This window comes from Equus quagga, chromosome 2, assembly GCF_021613505.1.
Source record: "Equus quagga isolate Etosha38 chromosome 2, UCLA_HA_Equagga_1.0, whole genome shotgun sequence".
Classification (NCBI taxonomy): domain Eukaryota; kingdom Metazoa; phylum Chordata; class Mammalia; order Perissodactyla; family Equidae; genus Equus; species Equus quagga.
Window position 1 is genome coordinate 63891582 of NC_060268.1, and position 16758 is coordinate 63908339.

The window sequence follows — 16758 nt, forward strand, 5'->3', positions numbered from 1 at the left end:
ATAGAATTGGAGATGGTATGTTTAGAAAAGATCATCCAAATTCACAGACAGAACACTTACATTAACGTTTCAGTTTTAATGATTTTATTTTCCTGTAGCCAGTTTAACTAGCCTACATAGTAATTGGCAAGATACAAGTAATGATGGCTGACTAATTCTTCTCAGAAGCCTTGTGAGCCCTGTTACTTATAAAGTTCTGAAATTTTCATTTCTAATCTTTCTTTTGTAGATTTAATCTCAGCGTAAAGCATATAAAATCATTGTAATGCCTGAAAGAGTCTGAATTATTGTATATTTATATAACTTGTAAGAATCTTAGCTTGTTAATAGAGGGATGTCCTTTGTAGAAAGACACTTTGAATGCAATATTGGGTAGATTAATGGATTCCATCAGTGATGCACTAGATGGATTAAAGTTATGTAAATTTAGTACATTCAGTTGATTTAGTGTAATTGAAAACATGTTAGCTCAGCCTAAAGTTTACAGATTTACTTGGGGAATGATCACTGAAGCTTTCATGTTAATATTTTAAGATAGTTAAACTCAATGTTCAGCTCTTTTTTGTGTTTTTTTATTGCAGCACCTTAAATTCAAGGAAACAAATCTTGTAATGCTGCAGCAATTTAATGCACTAGCACAACTCCGTCGCATTGACCAGTTGACAGTTGATCCTCAAGGAAATCCAGTTGTCAGTTTCACACTCTGGAAATACTATGTACTGTTTAGGCTGAGCCATTTTAGTATGCAGAAGATAAATGGAACAGAGGTAAGCTAAACACTAAGAATAAAAATGTTCCATTGTAGGGGAAATAGTCATAAAAATGGTAAGGAATTTAAGTTCTCATGAGAGAACTTTTGAGAAAAATTTTTTTTAATCTTGACATTTAAAATATGAAAAAGCTAAAAATCTTTTTTTCTTTCTTCTTTATTTTGGTGAGGAATATTGGCCCTGAGCTAACATCTGTTGCCAATCTTCTTCTTTCTGCTTGAGGAAGATTAGCACTGAGCTAACATCTATGCCAGTCTTCCTCTCTTTTGTATGTGGGACACTGCCACAGCATGGCTTGATGAATGGTGTGTAGGTCTGTTCCTGGGGTTCCAAACCTGTGAACCCAAGACCACCGAAGCAGAGTGTGTGAACTTAACCACTACACCATTCGGCCGGCCCCTAAAAATCTTTTTATCCAAAAACTTCTAAAGCGCTAGACAAATTTTGAAAATAAAATAGTAACAAATTCATGGAGAACAGTAAATACTTTTACTCTTGCTTGTAAGCATTCAGAAATGTAAAATGTTGGTAGGATGACAGTTTAAAAAAGAACACTTCTATAGGTAATAGGATCTTTTGTGTTTTTCAAAGTGCAGTGCAGACCGCCTGGCATGCAGGAGGGGATGGGGAAGTAACACCCAAATGTAAGCTGGTAAGGGGCATGGTAGAGGCTGGGAAGAATAGCATAGAAAAACAAGAGAATGTACATAGGGAAGGAAGAGCGACTTAAAAGAAAGGAGATGAGAAGGAAAAATAAGCAAGGAGGAAAGGTAAAAGAAGAAAAAGTAAAGAGGAGAGAAAAAGGAAACGAAACAAGCCTAAGTGAACCTCTGTACTGCTTTGTTAGTAGTTTGTATGAGCTGCCTGTGGCACATCTGCATTGTATAACTCAGGCCTGGAGCCCGAATACCTGGAAAATCGTTTATAGATAGTGAAGTTATTTTTCAGATCAGTTCTGCTAAGCTTGTCACAAGGGTAATCCCCCAGCTATCCAAGGACCATGTTCTCTTTAAATATTACTTTGGAAGAAAAGAGAGAAACTATGTTTCTTTCTATTGTATGGTGGAATTCCTGAGCTGAATTCAAATAATCCCCCAAAGGAAAAAATTGTTAATATGCCTTTAGTATTATTGTGATTATCTCTTAAAATTCAGAAGAGCTCCTTATTGTAGGGTGAACTGTAATCAACTTGGCCATGATAGCACCTGTATTTCCCTGCAGCTGATACACTACAAGGATCTCTGGCCTAGAACTCCAAAAATCCAGCTTACTATTAGGAGACTGGAGGTCTGTGGGTCAGTACACAAGAACCATGTGAAATTTCCATCAACCATGGGAGGCCCGTGACCAGTGTCAGCCGTCTTTTGAAGATGTAGGGCAAATCTGGAACCTTCAGATGACTGTTAATTTCTCCAGGTAGTTCTCAAGAGATTTGGTTCAGCCTTGTGTATTCTTGTATAACTTCTTGGTATTCCCCAGAGAGGTCCTGAGTCCCTGGCCAGATCTAATAATTAGTCCCAAAGGTTTCCAAAGCTAACTGGACTGGAAATAGAATGGTGATTTTGGCTATAGGTGAGTAATTCTCCCTCATTAATGGCCGAGCTGTTATCCTGATTAACCCTAAATAGTGTATTTAGACATAGTGAGCCAGACATAGATCCCTGCCAGAGGTGCACTAATTATTAGAGAACCTTGGAATAGAAGGGAAGAGCATAATATAATTGTATAAAGTAGAGAAGAATTAGAAAGAACCAATATAATTTATTCTGATTTAAACTTCCAAAAATGTCAACGCAAGGGATATTTCACCCTTTAATAAAAGACCTAAAATAAAGCTACTTATCTCATCCTTGACAATATAATATTATACTATATTTCTACTTCTCTTTGTATAAAAGAAAATGTATTGCTTGAGGTAGAGTTAAACTGAATTATGAGCAACAGGAAGAAGAGATGAAGTAGTGACCTGCACTGGCCACTAGGTGACTATATTAGACCAAACAACTTGGTTGTCAGCTAAAGAGGGATCTGAGGGAGCAGCAGTCCCATTAACTACGACGGTCTAGGGAAGGGAAGGGAGTGAGTCAGTCTGGACTGATTCATGTGTATAAGATGCTTGGGTTTATTCTTCAGAAAATGCCTGTGAGGTGTATTACAGCTAGCATTAAGAATGAATTTTTTAACGATCCAAAATCTAACTACACCAGGGTTTCTCAGCCTCAGCTCTGTTGATGTTTTGGGCCAGATCATTCTTTGTTGTGGGAGCTGTCCTATGCGTTGTCAGATGTTTAGTAGCATCCCTGGCTTCTACCCACTAGATGCCAGTAGCACCCGTCCACCAGTTGTGATAACCAAAAATGTCTCCGGATGTTGCCAAACGCTCCCTATGGGCCAAAATGGCCACTGATTGGGAACGGCTGAATTATACAGACAAACGAATAGTATTTAAAATGCAAGCAACCTCATTTTATATTAAAGAAAATGTGCCCAGATATTAATGTAAGTCCTGCTTTTAGCTTTTAGTACTTTCTTGGTTAACATGGAAATGATCCCTCACAGGGAACACCTACGACAATTTATTCCTTGCGGGGAGAAAGAAAAGTGTAACTTCAGAATGAACAAGAGTGTCCTTGCTAGTACAATGTTCTATCTCTCAGGAAGGCACAAAATTATCCTTATAGGAGCAAGGCGTGAACAACACCTTGGCTTACCTTTGACACATTATTGAAATGAATCTGTTCCATTGAACTTGAGAATTTCCTCCCAGCCCCCCAAATCACTCTACTCCAAGAAGCCATAGGGTTTCTGAAGAAAAAAATCGTTAAGAATTTAAAGTATCTCAGGTATAATTCTCAGGAAACATGGCTTCTAAGGCAGAGCTAACTCATCACCTCTCAGTCGTCCTCCATTACCATGAGCTACATTTGTACATCTTCATTTTAATTAAGCTCAAGGAAGAAAAAGAAATATCAATGAGAACTCTCTTCTTACAGCCCAGGAGAATGTACTTTCCTGGACTAAAAGAAAATATTTAATCTGGACTTTCTTTGGAATTATGCTAGTTGTATCAAGCTAAGAGACAGTGTCATTTTGGACTCCTCTCCATTGTATCCCTTCAGGTGACACAGAATGATATGATAATGGCTGAAAGGCTCTTTGGAATCCTAGCACATGTAGCATCTTCTGAGTTACCCCAGTACCGTCTGATTTCAATTCTGGGTGATGCCAGGTAACCTTTAATTTCTATAGTTTTGTAGAGTTACTGTTGCACTAGAAAAAGGAAAGAAAGGAGACTAATCAAGAGGCTAGTCTATAGTCCAGGAAAGAGATCATAAGGGCCTGAACTAAGACAGTGAAAATGGAGAAGAGGATAATTTGAAAAATACTTAGAAGAGGTGTACCTGACAGAACACACTGACTGACAGGATGTGGCATGGAGGGAAGGAGAAAAGTCAAGGATGGTGTGTCAGTTATAGATAAGAGAATTCACTCTGGCTAGAGCCAGCAGAAAACAATTGATATACAAAGAATTAGTTGTGTACAAAATCATTGGAAGGATTGGAGAAGCAGTCTCTAGACTAAGCCTCCAGAGATGACTCCCAGAATGATACCACAGAACCAGCCCACCAAGGAGACTGTCACTTTTGCTACAGTCAGGGAGCTGGGTGATCAGGAGACTGTTTATTGTCCCAACTGCAAGCTGCAGGATTGTACCAGTTTAACTACATTGGGGATCAGGAAGTTTCCCACTCTGCTCTCTAGAACTTGGCTCCAAAGCCATGTTGCCCTGCTGTAATTTACACCAACAAAATGGGTTTCTTGTGTGCTACTCCTACTTCCCCACTTAGCTCAGTTCTGATTTCAGTCTTACCCAAGTGTATCTGATTGGTGGAATCTAAGCCCCATAAAAATCCGTAGAAGCATTCTGAAAAAAAATACCAAGGGAGGTACCGCTACAAAAGGAACAGGAATGCAAGAAGTAGGAAGCAATGAATTCAAGAAATGATGCTGTGGAAAGAAACCAGTGAAAAATAGAGTTGTCTAAAAAATATTAATGCATAATGTAAAAAAATTTTCATAACCTTAGAATTAAAATTCCAGAAAATCCTAAGAGAAAAGAAGTTAAAGTTTGCTAAGTTCCTTTCTCTGTTTGGGAGAGATAATAGGTATTAATTAATACCAGAAATTATGAAAAAATACATGTTTAACTATGTGTATTAAAATTTTAAGGGCTACCATTAGAATAAAAGATGAGATGTACAATTTCTAAACCACTAAAAGGCAAAAACACTGACCAACAAAAAGCAGGAAGGGAAGAAAAAAGAAAAGTAAACAGGTCAGTTATCACGATAAATATTAATGAATGAAATTCTCCTATTAATAAATAGTAGCTCTCAGATTGGGTTAAAAATTGAGTTACAAGTTGTGTTTGAGAGACCCCTAAAGAAAGCAATATGTAGAGGTTGAAAATAAAGGGATGGAAAATATATAATTGGCAAATAGAAACAACAACAAACAGATATGGGAATGTTAATATTAGTGATAATAGAATTGATGACAGCAAACACTACAGTCATCCAAAAAAGATAATAATTATGAAACAATATAACCAGGATCATAGCTTCTAAATATATCAACAAAACAAGTATACATTGACAAATTCACAGTTATTGTGGTAGATATTAATCTATTTGATCATTAGATCAAATAAATCAAAATAAAAAAGAATATGGAGGATTTGAGTAACACAGTTAACACACTTTATTAAATAAATGTATTTAGAATTTTTTTCCTAGGACCTTATTCCCAATTCAGAAAAATATATATATATTCTATTCAAACACCTATGAAATGTTTGCAAAAATTGAACATATATTAAGCTGAAAGAAAATTTCCATGTATCCCAAAAAGCATACTTATGCAAATCACTTTCTCTAATCATAATATCATAAAATTAGAAAATAATGAGCCAAAAACATATCCAGTTGTAATTGGAAAGTCAAAAAAACAGGAGAAGCAAGTTCCCAGGAAAAAAAATACACGTGCCTTTAAACTTAAAACAAGATGTTTGACCTCAATCCAAGTTATAGATGTGAAAATTTTAAAACAGTGAGATAACTTTGTGAGGAAAGACTAAGAGTTTGATGACACACAGCATGATGAAGCAGGATTCTTAGGCATTGTTGGTGGTAATGAAAGTTGATGCAACCTTTTCACAGCAATTTAGTAATACCTAAAAAATTTTAAATGTATATGCCCTTTGACTTAGTCATTTCCCTTAAAGGAATATTCTACAGATAGTTTTTTACATGAGCATAAATATATGTGTCCAAAGATTCCATTGCAGCCAGTGTTTATAATAACAAAAATAAGAAAACTCACTAAATGTCCATTAATAGAGAACTAATTACTTGCAGCTCTAAAAATAATTAGAGATTCCATTATGAAACAATCTTTAAAATGTCTTAGAAAATAAAAGTACAAGATATAGAACAATTGTATAGTATGTTGCAATTTATGTCAGATATCCTTGTGTAATTTAAAATATTTAATTTTTTTTTTCAATGATTGCCTCTAGGAGTTGAGCTGAAGACACTAAGTTTCCAAAGCATGTAGAAGCCTGCTTTTCACTGTATGTCTGCGTGCACTGCTGAAAGCTTTTTGGTTTTTGTACTTTTGTGTGTGTATGTGAGGAAGATTGACCCTGAGCTAACATCTGTTGCCAATCTTCCTCTTTTTGCTTGAGAAAGGTTGTCCCTGAGCTAGCATACCTGCCAATCTTCCTCTGTTTTGTATATGGGATGCTACCATAGCTTTACAAGCGTGGCTTTACAAGCAATGTGTAGGTCCACGCCCAGGATTTGAACCCACAAACTCTAGGCCACCAAAGTGGAGCATGCCAACTTAACCACTGTGCCACCAGGCCAGCCCCTTTTTGTTCTTCTTTCATAATTATTATTGTAATCCTTTTTTTTTAAAGGATTTAAAAAAATACTTTAACTCTTTTGGGTCAAAGAAGAAATTAAAGTCATAAATCACATATAAATGAATTTGACAACAAGAGCACTATGTGATAAAACCTGTGAGATGTGGCTAAAACTGTACTGAGAGGAAATTATATATCTTTAATGTACTTATTAGAAAACCAGAAAGATTAGAAATTAGTGAGTCAGACTTTCAATTCAAGAAACAATTCAATTCAAGGAAAATACCAAAGTAAAGTAAAAGAAAAGGGAGGAAAGAAATTCATAAAGATAGCACACCTTTTAAAGAAGAAATTGAAAAAAGAACAGTTGACCAGTAAAAGAAAAACTGACTCTTTATATAGACAATTTTCTAAGAAAAATCCAAGAGCTCAGCTTTTAAACTTTTAGAATTAACCAGAACATACAACAGGGAAGCCAGATGCTACATCAACACACAAAAACAATTAACATTTCCTCATGCCAATGGTAAACTATTAAAAATAGTATTAGAAAAAGTATCCCATTTACAGAGGCAATAAAAACTATAAAATACCAGGAAATCCACCTGACACAAAGTAACTATGAAGTGAACAGTGAAATTGGAAATAAAAAAGATATCTATAAAATAGAGATATACGTTATTAATGAGTTCTAAGACTTCATGTTGGAAAGATGCCAGTTTATTCAAATTAAATACCAAATTTATTAAGTTCCCAATCAAAAATCCCAATGTCATTTCTGAGGAACCTAAATAAGATGAATTTTGTATTTTAGGAAGGTATTCATCATCCCATGTTTATGAAAATATTCTGCTGTGCTTTCTAATACTTTCATAAGGTTTGAAACATTTAGTTCACAAAAATTTTGAAGTTTTATGTAATAAAAGACATCATAAAGTCAAAAGACATGAGCAGACAAGGAGAATATATTTGCAACATATTTAACAAATTTTTGTCTTTTTTTTTTTAAGATTTTATTTTTCCTTTTTTTCCCCAAAGCCCCCCAGTATATAGTTGTGTACTTTTAGTTGTGGGTCTGTCTAGTTGTGGCATGTGGGATGCCGCCTCAGCATGGCTTGATGAGCAGTGCCATATCCGTGTCCAGGATTCGAATTGGTGAAACCCCAGGCTGCCTGCTGAAGCAGAGTGCACGAACTTCACCACTCAGCCGCGGGGCCAGCCCCCATATTTAACAAATTTTTAAAGAAGTTCTACAAATTTAGTAAGAAAAAGACAGTCAACACAATAGAAGAAAAAAAGGGGTAGCATATGAGTAGAGAGGTCATAAGAATGGCCCGATTAGATAAGAAAAGATCGAACTCACTTGTAATCAGAGAAATACAAATTAAGTTAAAATAATGATATGCCATTTTTGCCAATGAGATTAACTTAAAATTTTTAAAAACAACAATATCAGGGATTTATTAGTATTCAGGGCAACATACTCTCTACACAGTTGGTAGCAGTAAACTTGATGCAGACTTTTGCAGGGAGGTGGTTTGGCAATATCTATCATATTTTTGAACCCAGAGGTTCTAATACTAGGAATGTACCCTACTGAAATACTCACACATAGGCACAAAAGATTTATATATAAGGCTGCCATTGCTTTATTGTTTGCAGTAGCCTAACTTTGGAAAGAAATAAATGCCTGTTAATAGAAAAAGCTAAATTAATCATGATACTTATACACAATGGATGTAGTATCTATATGACACTATCTACATTACAGTCATTATATGACTGTAAAAAAAGAAGAAAAAAAATTGAGATAGATCTCCTGTTCTGCCATGAAATGACCCAGAGACAGATAGTTAACTGAATAAAATAAAGCATAAAACAATATTTATTTTATGACCCAATGTTATTATTAAAAGCAACAGAATAAATATGTTTGCATATAAATATAGAGGCATAGAAAGGGGGCTGAAAGGATGAACACTTGGAAGGGTATGGATGTTAGGAGTGGTGGTGGTGTAGTTGAAGAGCAGTTTTCAAGTTTTACTCTGTGTGTCTGTACAATTTGAAACTTTTCATTGAGAATGTATTGGACTTCTTATTCTGAAAACAGTGAGTTAGATTGTTTTGACCATCGCTGGCATTAAAAACAACTAAAAATGCCAGATAAAATAAAAACTGTATAAACATGTCGAAGAGCTGACAAGGTATAACATAATTACTATGCCAAGATCTATGGGAAAATTAGAACATTGAGAAGTAAGGTGGGCACAAAGACTGTGTTTGACCTGAAGGCATTTCAAGGAAACGTAAATTTTGGTTTGCCAGCTGTAAAGAAGGAAGGATAGGAATCAAAGCCCAAGACAACATCTAAAGTGGCGAATATAAATTGAGATCTTCCCAAGGTTAAGCTAGATCACCTATGGCTACACAATGAGAGTAAGAGTGTGTCAGAAATAAATCTACCCTTTCTCCCCACTCTCAGGATTTTCTAGGGAGTGTTGCCTTCATATGAGCAGAAAAGGGGTAAAGTGGTCTCTAAGAAGTTGTAACCAAAAACCAGTTTTCATATAGATTTGCAGCCTGAATTCATAATATTTGGATAGTTTAAAATAATATCAAAGTTTAGACAGTACTATCTCTAGATACCTGGGAAAAGAAAATGCAGCTCCTCTCTGGAGGAGGTTGCTTTCATCCTATCTCAGAGAATCCCATGGATAAGTTTTAAGGACAATGACCAGCACACAATGAAGAAACAAAACAAAACAAAACCATCACACAGAAAAATAAGGCACCATATGTAAGAACTAGAAGCAAAAAAATAGACTATAGAAACAGACCTATGAATATTTTGGATTTTGGCATTATCACACATAGATTATAAAATGACTATGCCTAGTATATTTCATGATATAAAAGACAAAGTTGAAAATATCTGGAGAAAACAGGACATTTAAAAAAGTGATCCAGCAGATCTGAAAGGAAACCAAAGGAAGTTCTATAGATGAAAAATATAATAAGCAAAATTAAAACTTAATTAAGAAATTTAATAGCCAATTAGACACAGTTGAAAAGAGAATCAATAAACTGGGAGATAGTCTAGAGAAAATTTTGTAGAGTGCAGCACAAAGAGAAAAGAAGAACATATAGAAAAACAATTAAGAAATTTTGGAGCTGGAGTAAGTTAGAAACTTGATTGGAGTTCCAAAAAGACACAATAGAGAGCATGGGATAGAGACAATATTTAAAGAGATAATGGCTAAGAATTTTTCAGAACTGGTGAAATACACTAATCTACACATTAAGGTCAATCAATTCCAAATTTGATAAATAAAAAGAAATACATACCTACTCACATTACAGTGAAACTATAGAATACCAGCTATAAGTGAAAAATTTTTGAACAACCAGGAAAAGAGAGGTTATCTTCAAAAGAGTGCACATCAACAATTGACCTTATAACAGCAGTATGGGGAGCCAGAAGACAGGACAATGAATGATATATTCAATATAATGAAGGAAATCAATTGCCAACCTAGAATTCTATACAGAGCAAAAATATCTTTTAAGAATGAAGTTGAAATAAAAACATTTTAAAACAAAATAATAAAAACAAAGCCTAAGAGATTTCCCATAGTATTCCTGCACTAAAAGAAATTATAAAGCCTGTAATTATGGCGGAGGGAAAGTGATCCCAGAAAGTCTGACATGCAAGAAGAGCTAAAGAGCAAGGAAAGTGGGATAAATTTGTGGACTAAATCTTAATAAACATTGACTGTATAAAGTAACATTAATAATGTGCTGTGGGATTTAAAAATATAGAATTAGAATACACTCCAACAGTAGGGGGTTGGGGTTGGGAAGGGGTGAATGGAGACATGGTAATCTAGGTCCTTGTATTGTCTGGGATGGAGATACAGTAATTAAGTTTAGATGTTAGTAAGTTAAGAATGCATGCTGTAATGTCTGCGGTAACCAAAGAATAATAGAGTATATAGCGTTCAAGCTAGTAAGTGGGAGCAGTGGGGAGGGTTAGGGAGAGGATAGGGAGAAGACAAAGAGAAGAAGAAACATAGAACATGTGGATCAAATAGAATGAAAATAAAATGTCAGATTTAAGCTAGATACTGCTGTATCAGCAATTATGTTTGTACCAAAACTCAGTGGCTTCAAACAAGAAGTCTTTTCCCTCCTGAGTCTACAGATCAGCTGGGTGGTTCTTCTTCCCTCATCTGGGGCCCTCATGTATCTGCAGTCGCCTGTGGGTTGGGTAGGCTGCTCTGCTGATCTGACCTGGACTCTCTCACTTGTTTGGGGGTTTGCCGGCTATAGGCTGGTCTAGGAAGACACAACTTGTCTCTGCTCCACATGGTCTCTTATACTCCAGAAATCTGCCTGGGCTTGTTTTCATGGCAGAGGCAAGATTTGAAGAGAGAGCAGAAACATGCAAGGCCTCTTGAGAACTAGGGTAAGAACTGATACACCATCATTTCCCACATTGTTAGTCAAAGCAAGTCGCAGGGTAATATTTAAGGGACTTGGAAGTAGACGTTACCTAACTTCAAAATCACATTGTCAGGGACATGGAGTCAAGGGAGCCATTAATTATGACCATCAATATAATCAATCTACCTCAATGATAAAATGTAAATGTTCTAATTGTTCTGGTTAAAAGCCAAAGATTGTCAGACTGAATAAGAAAATGACGTTCATATCATACACTGCTGGTGGGAATGCAAACTGGTGCAGCCACTATGGAAAACAGTATGGAGATTCCTCAAAAAATTCAAAATAGAAATACCATATGATCCAGCCATCCCACTACTGGGTATCTATCCTAAGAACCTGAAATCAGCAATTCCAAAAGTCCCATGCACCCCTATGATCATTGCAGCATTATTTACAATAGCCAAGACGTGGAAGCAACCTAAATGCCCATCAACTGATGATTGGATAAAGAAGATATGGTATATATACAATGGAATACTACTCAGCCATAGAAAAAGGATAAAATCATCCCATTCATGACAACATGGATGGACCTTGAGAGTATTATGTTAAGTGAAATAAGCCAGATAGAGAAAGACAGTTTCTGTATGACTCCACTCATATGTGGAAGTTAAACATGTAGACAAAGAGAACATATTAGTGGTTACCAGGGGAAAGGGGGGATGAGGTAGACACAAAGGGTGAAGCGATGCACCTACAACATGACTGACAAACAATAATGCACAACTGAAATTTCACAAAGTTGTAAACTATCATAATCTCAATAAAAAGTTAAAAGAAATGAAGTTCAACTATATTTGTTACAAGAGACACATCTAAAATATAAGGTTACAATATGGAAAAAGACAACATCAATACTAATCAAAATAAAAACTGTAGGACTAAATAGACTAAGATTAAAAGCAATACTAGAAATAAAGAGGATCATTTCGAAATGATAATAGGTTCAGTTTGCCAGAAATATAAAAATAAATTTGCTAATTTAATTGGTATGCACCTATTAGCATAGCCTTAAAAACTTATAAGGCAAAAATTGACAGCACTACAAATCCACAATTACAGTGGGAAGTTTCAATATACCTCTGAGTGATTAATAGAAAAAAAGATATAAAATATTTAAACAATATGATTAACAAATTTGACATAATGAATATTTAGAGAACATTACCCCCAACAACTGTAGAATGTACATCCTTTTCAAGTCTACATGGAATATTTATAAACATTGACCAGATACTATCCATAAAGCAAACATCAACAGATTCCAAAAGATTTACTTGGACCATGTTCTCTGTTCAAAATGCAATTAAAAGCTTTAATTCAATTACAAAATGTTAGCCAGGAAAATTAAGAAACATTTCTAAATAACCCACAGGTTAAAGACAATTTCATAATGGAAATTTGAAACTACCTTGAACTGAAATATAAAAATAGCACATTTCAAAACTCGTAGGATCAAGTTATAGTGGTGCTAAATGGAAACATTTTAGCCTTGAAATAGGTATATTAGGAAAGAATAGAGGCTGCAAATGAATGAGCTAAACGTTTATCTAAAGTTAGAAAAAGAACAGCAAAATATCCTGAAGAAAGTTAAAGAAATAATGACATTATAAACAGAATTAATGAAAAGGTGATTATTTGAAAAGACTAATAAAAGTAATATAAAATATATGTGTACATTGCTTTTGTAATTAAAAAATCAATACAGAAAATAAGTGCAGGTAAGATCTATATGTTATTTCTTTCTTTATAAAAGTGAAAAAATTATACTACTTAAAGATCCAATCAAAAAGATCGATTAGGTAAATTGTGATCTACATCACAATTGAGTTTTATTTATTCATTAAAATTATTAATTTTCTAATCTCAGCTTTTTACAAAAATTCATAGAAAAAGTCTGGAAAGAAATATATCAAATGTAAACAGTGTTATAGATTTATATAGATTTATGAGGTATACTTTATCAATGATTTTTATCTATTCATGCTTTTCAAAATTTGTACTTAAAATTTCTAAAACGATTGTGTTATACTTTTAAATTGGGAAAAGGAAGATATTTTAAAAGATATATTCCTCTTCTGCTCCCAGTCTTCAGTTCACAGTTCACAGTAAAGTAGTCACATCACTTCATGTAGAGACACCCTAGTGGTGGAAGCCAGAATGCGACCGTCCTGGAGGATGAGTTGCAGTCCTCTGCAATTCGAGGCTGAAGGGTCTGTAAGGGATGCAAGGAGCACTACTTATGTTCTTCATCATCAAATGAGGCTTCCTTTTTCATTGCTTATCTCCTACTGGGATCTTGCCCTGATATGCTAACAGTTGGAGGTATTTGGGTTTTTGTTTGTTTTGTTTTTGCCTATACTTAAACCAGTATCCCATCCCATTTTCTACCTATGAGTAATACTACTGAGCTGCATAATGGAATTATGAACTATTTGTATGATTTATGAGATATGAAGATTTTGAAAGTTTGGCCAACTACATCTTTAATAGAGTTGTTTTGTGCTCTGTGATTATTTTATTTTTATGTTGATTATTTTTTTAAGGTAGAATTTTTTCACTTTAAAAATGCTTGAGAGATTTACGTTGATGATTGGTAGTTATGAATCAAAAGAATCTGGGTTGAATAGCTTCATTAGTAGAAAGATTGAGATATTGAACTGACTCAAAAAATGATAAACTCAAACTCGTAAACAAATATTGAAAAGAGCATATGCTCCCCTATAAAGTCAACAAAAATAGACATATTTTAATAAATCTGATAAGAAACTCTCTAAATCTCTTTACTGTCTTTCTACAGGAAGAAGCAGTTCCGGTATCTGCTAGAAACCAAAGGGAAAAAACCTGGTATTGTCAGTGAAGAAAATAATGATAGCAAAAGACTTGTAGGAGAAAACACAAATCGTGCTACACTTAATTATACCACAAGAGACTTTTATAATGAAAAGTTAGAGGTAAAGCTACCATTGATCTTTGGAACCCAGTGCCTGCATATATCCCATGTGGCTTGGGACTTGGCAGTTGTACAATTCTCCCTTAATCAGTTAAGATAAACTTGTTCTGGAATGTTAGCCAGCCTTATGTACAAAGCTGAGGGCAGTGGGCACGAAGGCTTTAGGAAGAAGTAGAGCTCATAGTTCCAATGTCTTTATTTTAGCAGAAAAAAATGTTCAAAAGACATCTGTACCAAAAATCTAGACCAAAGTAGGCCTAAGGGTCCTGAGCTCCCCGAATTAAGAAAAGGGTTATAGGCTTGCTGAGAGGGCTTAACTAACCCATGCTAGCCTGGCAGAGGATGCAACAGAACCCCCATTTCTGTTCTCTTTGCCTGAGTCCTTGATGTTTTAATTCACTTCTTTCATTCCTCCTACACCATTAAGTTCTGTATTCTTAATCAGGTAATATAATTTTGATCTGTTCTGTTTCTACTGTAGCTACTTAGTCAGAAAAGCTGGAATCAATTCTTTATTTCTTTATGTGTTCAGAGGTTTATTGGGGGAATGCAATGTTAGGGTGCTGCGGGAGCTACAAAGAAGAAAAGCATGCACTGCCTGCCTTGATGGAGCTCATAAGGAAGCTAAAGAAACAGGTCATCTAATTATCAATAGAACGCTAAGATTCTATAAGAGACTTTGAGGAGGCTGAAGGGCAAATGAGCAAGACAGAGCAGGCAGCATTGATTCAGCATCTGTGACTTGTGTGCAAGGCACTGTGAGTTATTTATATATTTATAACCCACACAGGTTACATATATAGAGAAGTGAAATGGCCATATATATTCATGTAACCCACACAGGCTATATATATATATATAGAGAGAGAGAGAGAGAGAGAGAGAGAGAGAAGTGAAATGGCCAGGCAAGTGGTTTTCAAATGTTTTAACAGTGGTGGGGCTCTTTATTCAAACCATATTGTAGCATGAAAATCCAGTATGTCAAAACAAAGCAAAAGAGCAGAGCTGCTGTTGTTGTAGAGGGAAAGTAGAGGGTTCAGAGCTTCATCTGACTGGATCTTCTCTTCTTGTCCTTTCCCCTCACTTCACCCTTAATCCTGAAGCATCTCTTTGGAACCCATAGGGCTCTAAGGATTACAGCGTGAAAATCACTTGAAAACTCAATGCAACAATATTTTTTATAGCATCCTAAAAGATGTTCAGACTCTGCTTTAAATTCTTCTAGGACAAGAAAGGCCACTGCTTCGTGAGGTACCTTTATATCACTGAATAACTCCAACTGTGAAAAGATTCTTACATATTAAGCTAATAACTTTCATTTAATGACTCTAGTACCACTTTATATAGAAAAGAGGACAAGTCTCTTTCTTATGAAAACTCTTCAAATACTTTGTCAGCTAATTCTCTGTCTCATCTTAATCTTCTCTACGTTCATACTTCCACTCATTCAAAAATCATGGATTAAGTACCTATCACACACATACTTGGACTATAAGAAGTCACTGTCCTCATCCTTATGGATCTCACATTCTGATGGAGGAGATAGACACACACAGGGATAATTATAAGTCAGTATATCGAGAGTAGAGGAGGGATAGCTAACTCAGGTCAAGGGAGGCTTTCTAGAGAAGAAGCTTCCTGATGTAAGTCTTAAAGGATAAAATAAATATATGACAAAGGGCAATTCTGGAAAATAGCACAGTGTGAATAAAGGGTGTGGCAGTATAAAACAGATAAGAAGAGGCCCAGGAACTATACGCAGTTCAGTGTTGTTGAAGTACTGAGACTGAGATGGATGGTGTTAAAAGAAGAGACTGGAAGGTAGTAAGAGGGCTGTGTGAAAGAGATTGAACGTCATCTTTGGCTAATTGGGGCTTCCTGAAGTTGCCAAAAGAGGAAAAGGAAAGCCAACCTGGCAAGAGTATGAGTCCTCTTCCTAAAGCAGTTGGTTCTGTGAGTCAAAAATTAATACAATTTCTACAAGAGACATTTAGAAAAATGTCCAAAGAGCTTCATGCAAAATAAGAAGAGTTCCATAGAGAAATCTACCAACTCTTTAAGGAACAGACAATTCCAATGATTTTTAAATTGTTCAAGTGTATTGAAAAAGAAGGAAAACTTTTACATTTTTTCAGGACGGACAGCATAACACTGATTCCAAAACCTGCCAGGATTGCACAGAAAAAGAAAAGCCAGACCAGATACCTAAGAATATTGATGATGCAAAAATCTTTTAAAACTGTTATCAAGCAGAATACAGCAGAACATTGAATGAGTAACAAACATTACAGTCAAGGGCAGTTTATTCTAAGAATGCAAGGAAGATTCAAATTAGTAAATTAATAAATCTAAGGTGCAAAATTGTGATTATTCCTATAGACGTTGAAAAGGCATTTCACACAATTCAATGCTCATTCTAAAATTTTTTTAACTCACTAAGTAGGATAAACAGAAATTGGATAATAAACATGATGCGTGATGAGGAAACTCTAGAAACATTAGCATTAGTGGTAGGCAGAATTCTGATTAAGATGACCTCCATGATTCTCACTCCCTGTCATCCACACTGTTGTATAATCCCCTCCCCTAAGTGCAAGTAAAAC

At 35.2% G+C, this 16758-nt stretch overlaps 1 protein-coding gene across 2 annotated transcripts in view; it reads left to right on the forward strand.

The window, feature by feature from the left end:
* The window catches only part of LOC124232348 (leucine-rich repeat-containing protein 49-like), a 136219-nt gene that overhangs the window by 104992 nt on the left and 14469 nt on the right, over nucleotides 1-16758 (forward strand). For both annotated transcript variants that reach the window (XM_046649303.1, XM_046649311.1), the window contains 3 exons: nucleotides 582-767; nucleotides 3890-3999; nucleotides 14003-14156. In XM_046649303.1, coding sequence (XP_046505259.1) covers nucleotides 582-767; nucleotides 3890-3999; nucleotides 14003-14156 — 450 coding nt within the window. The remainder of the gene's footprint in view (nucleotides 1-581; nucleotides 768-3889; nucleotides 4000-14002; nucleotides 14157-16758) is intronic.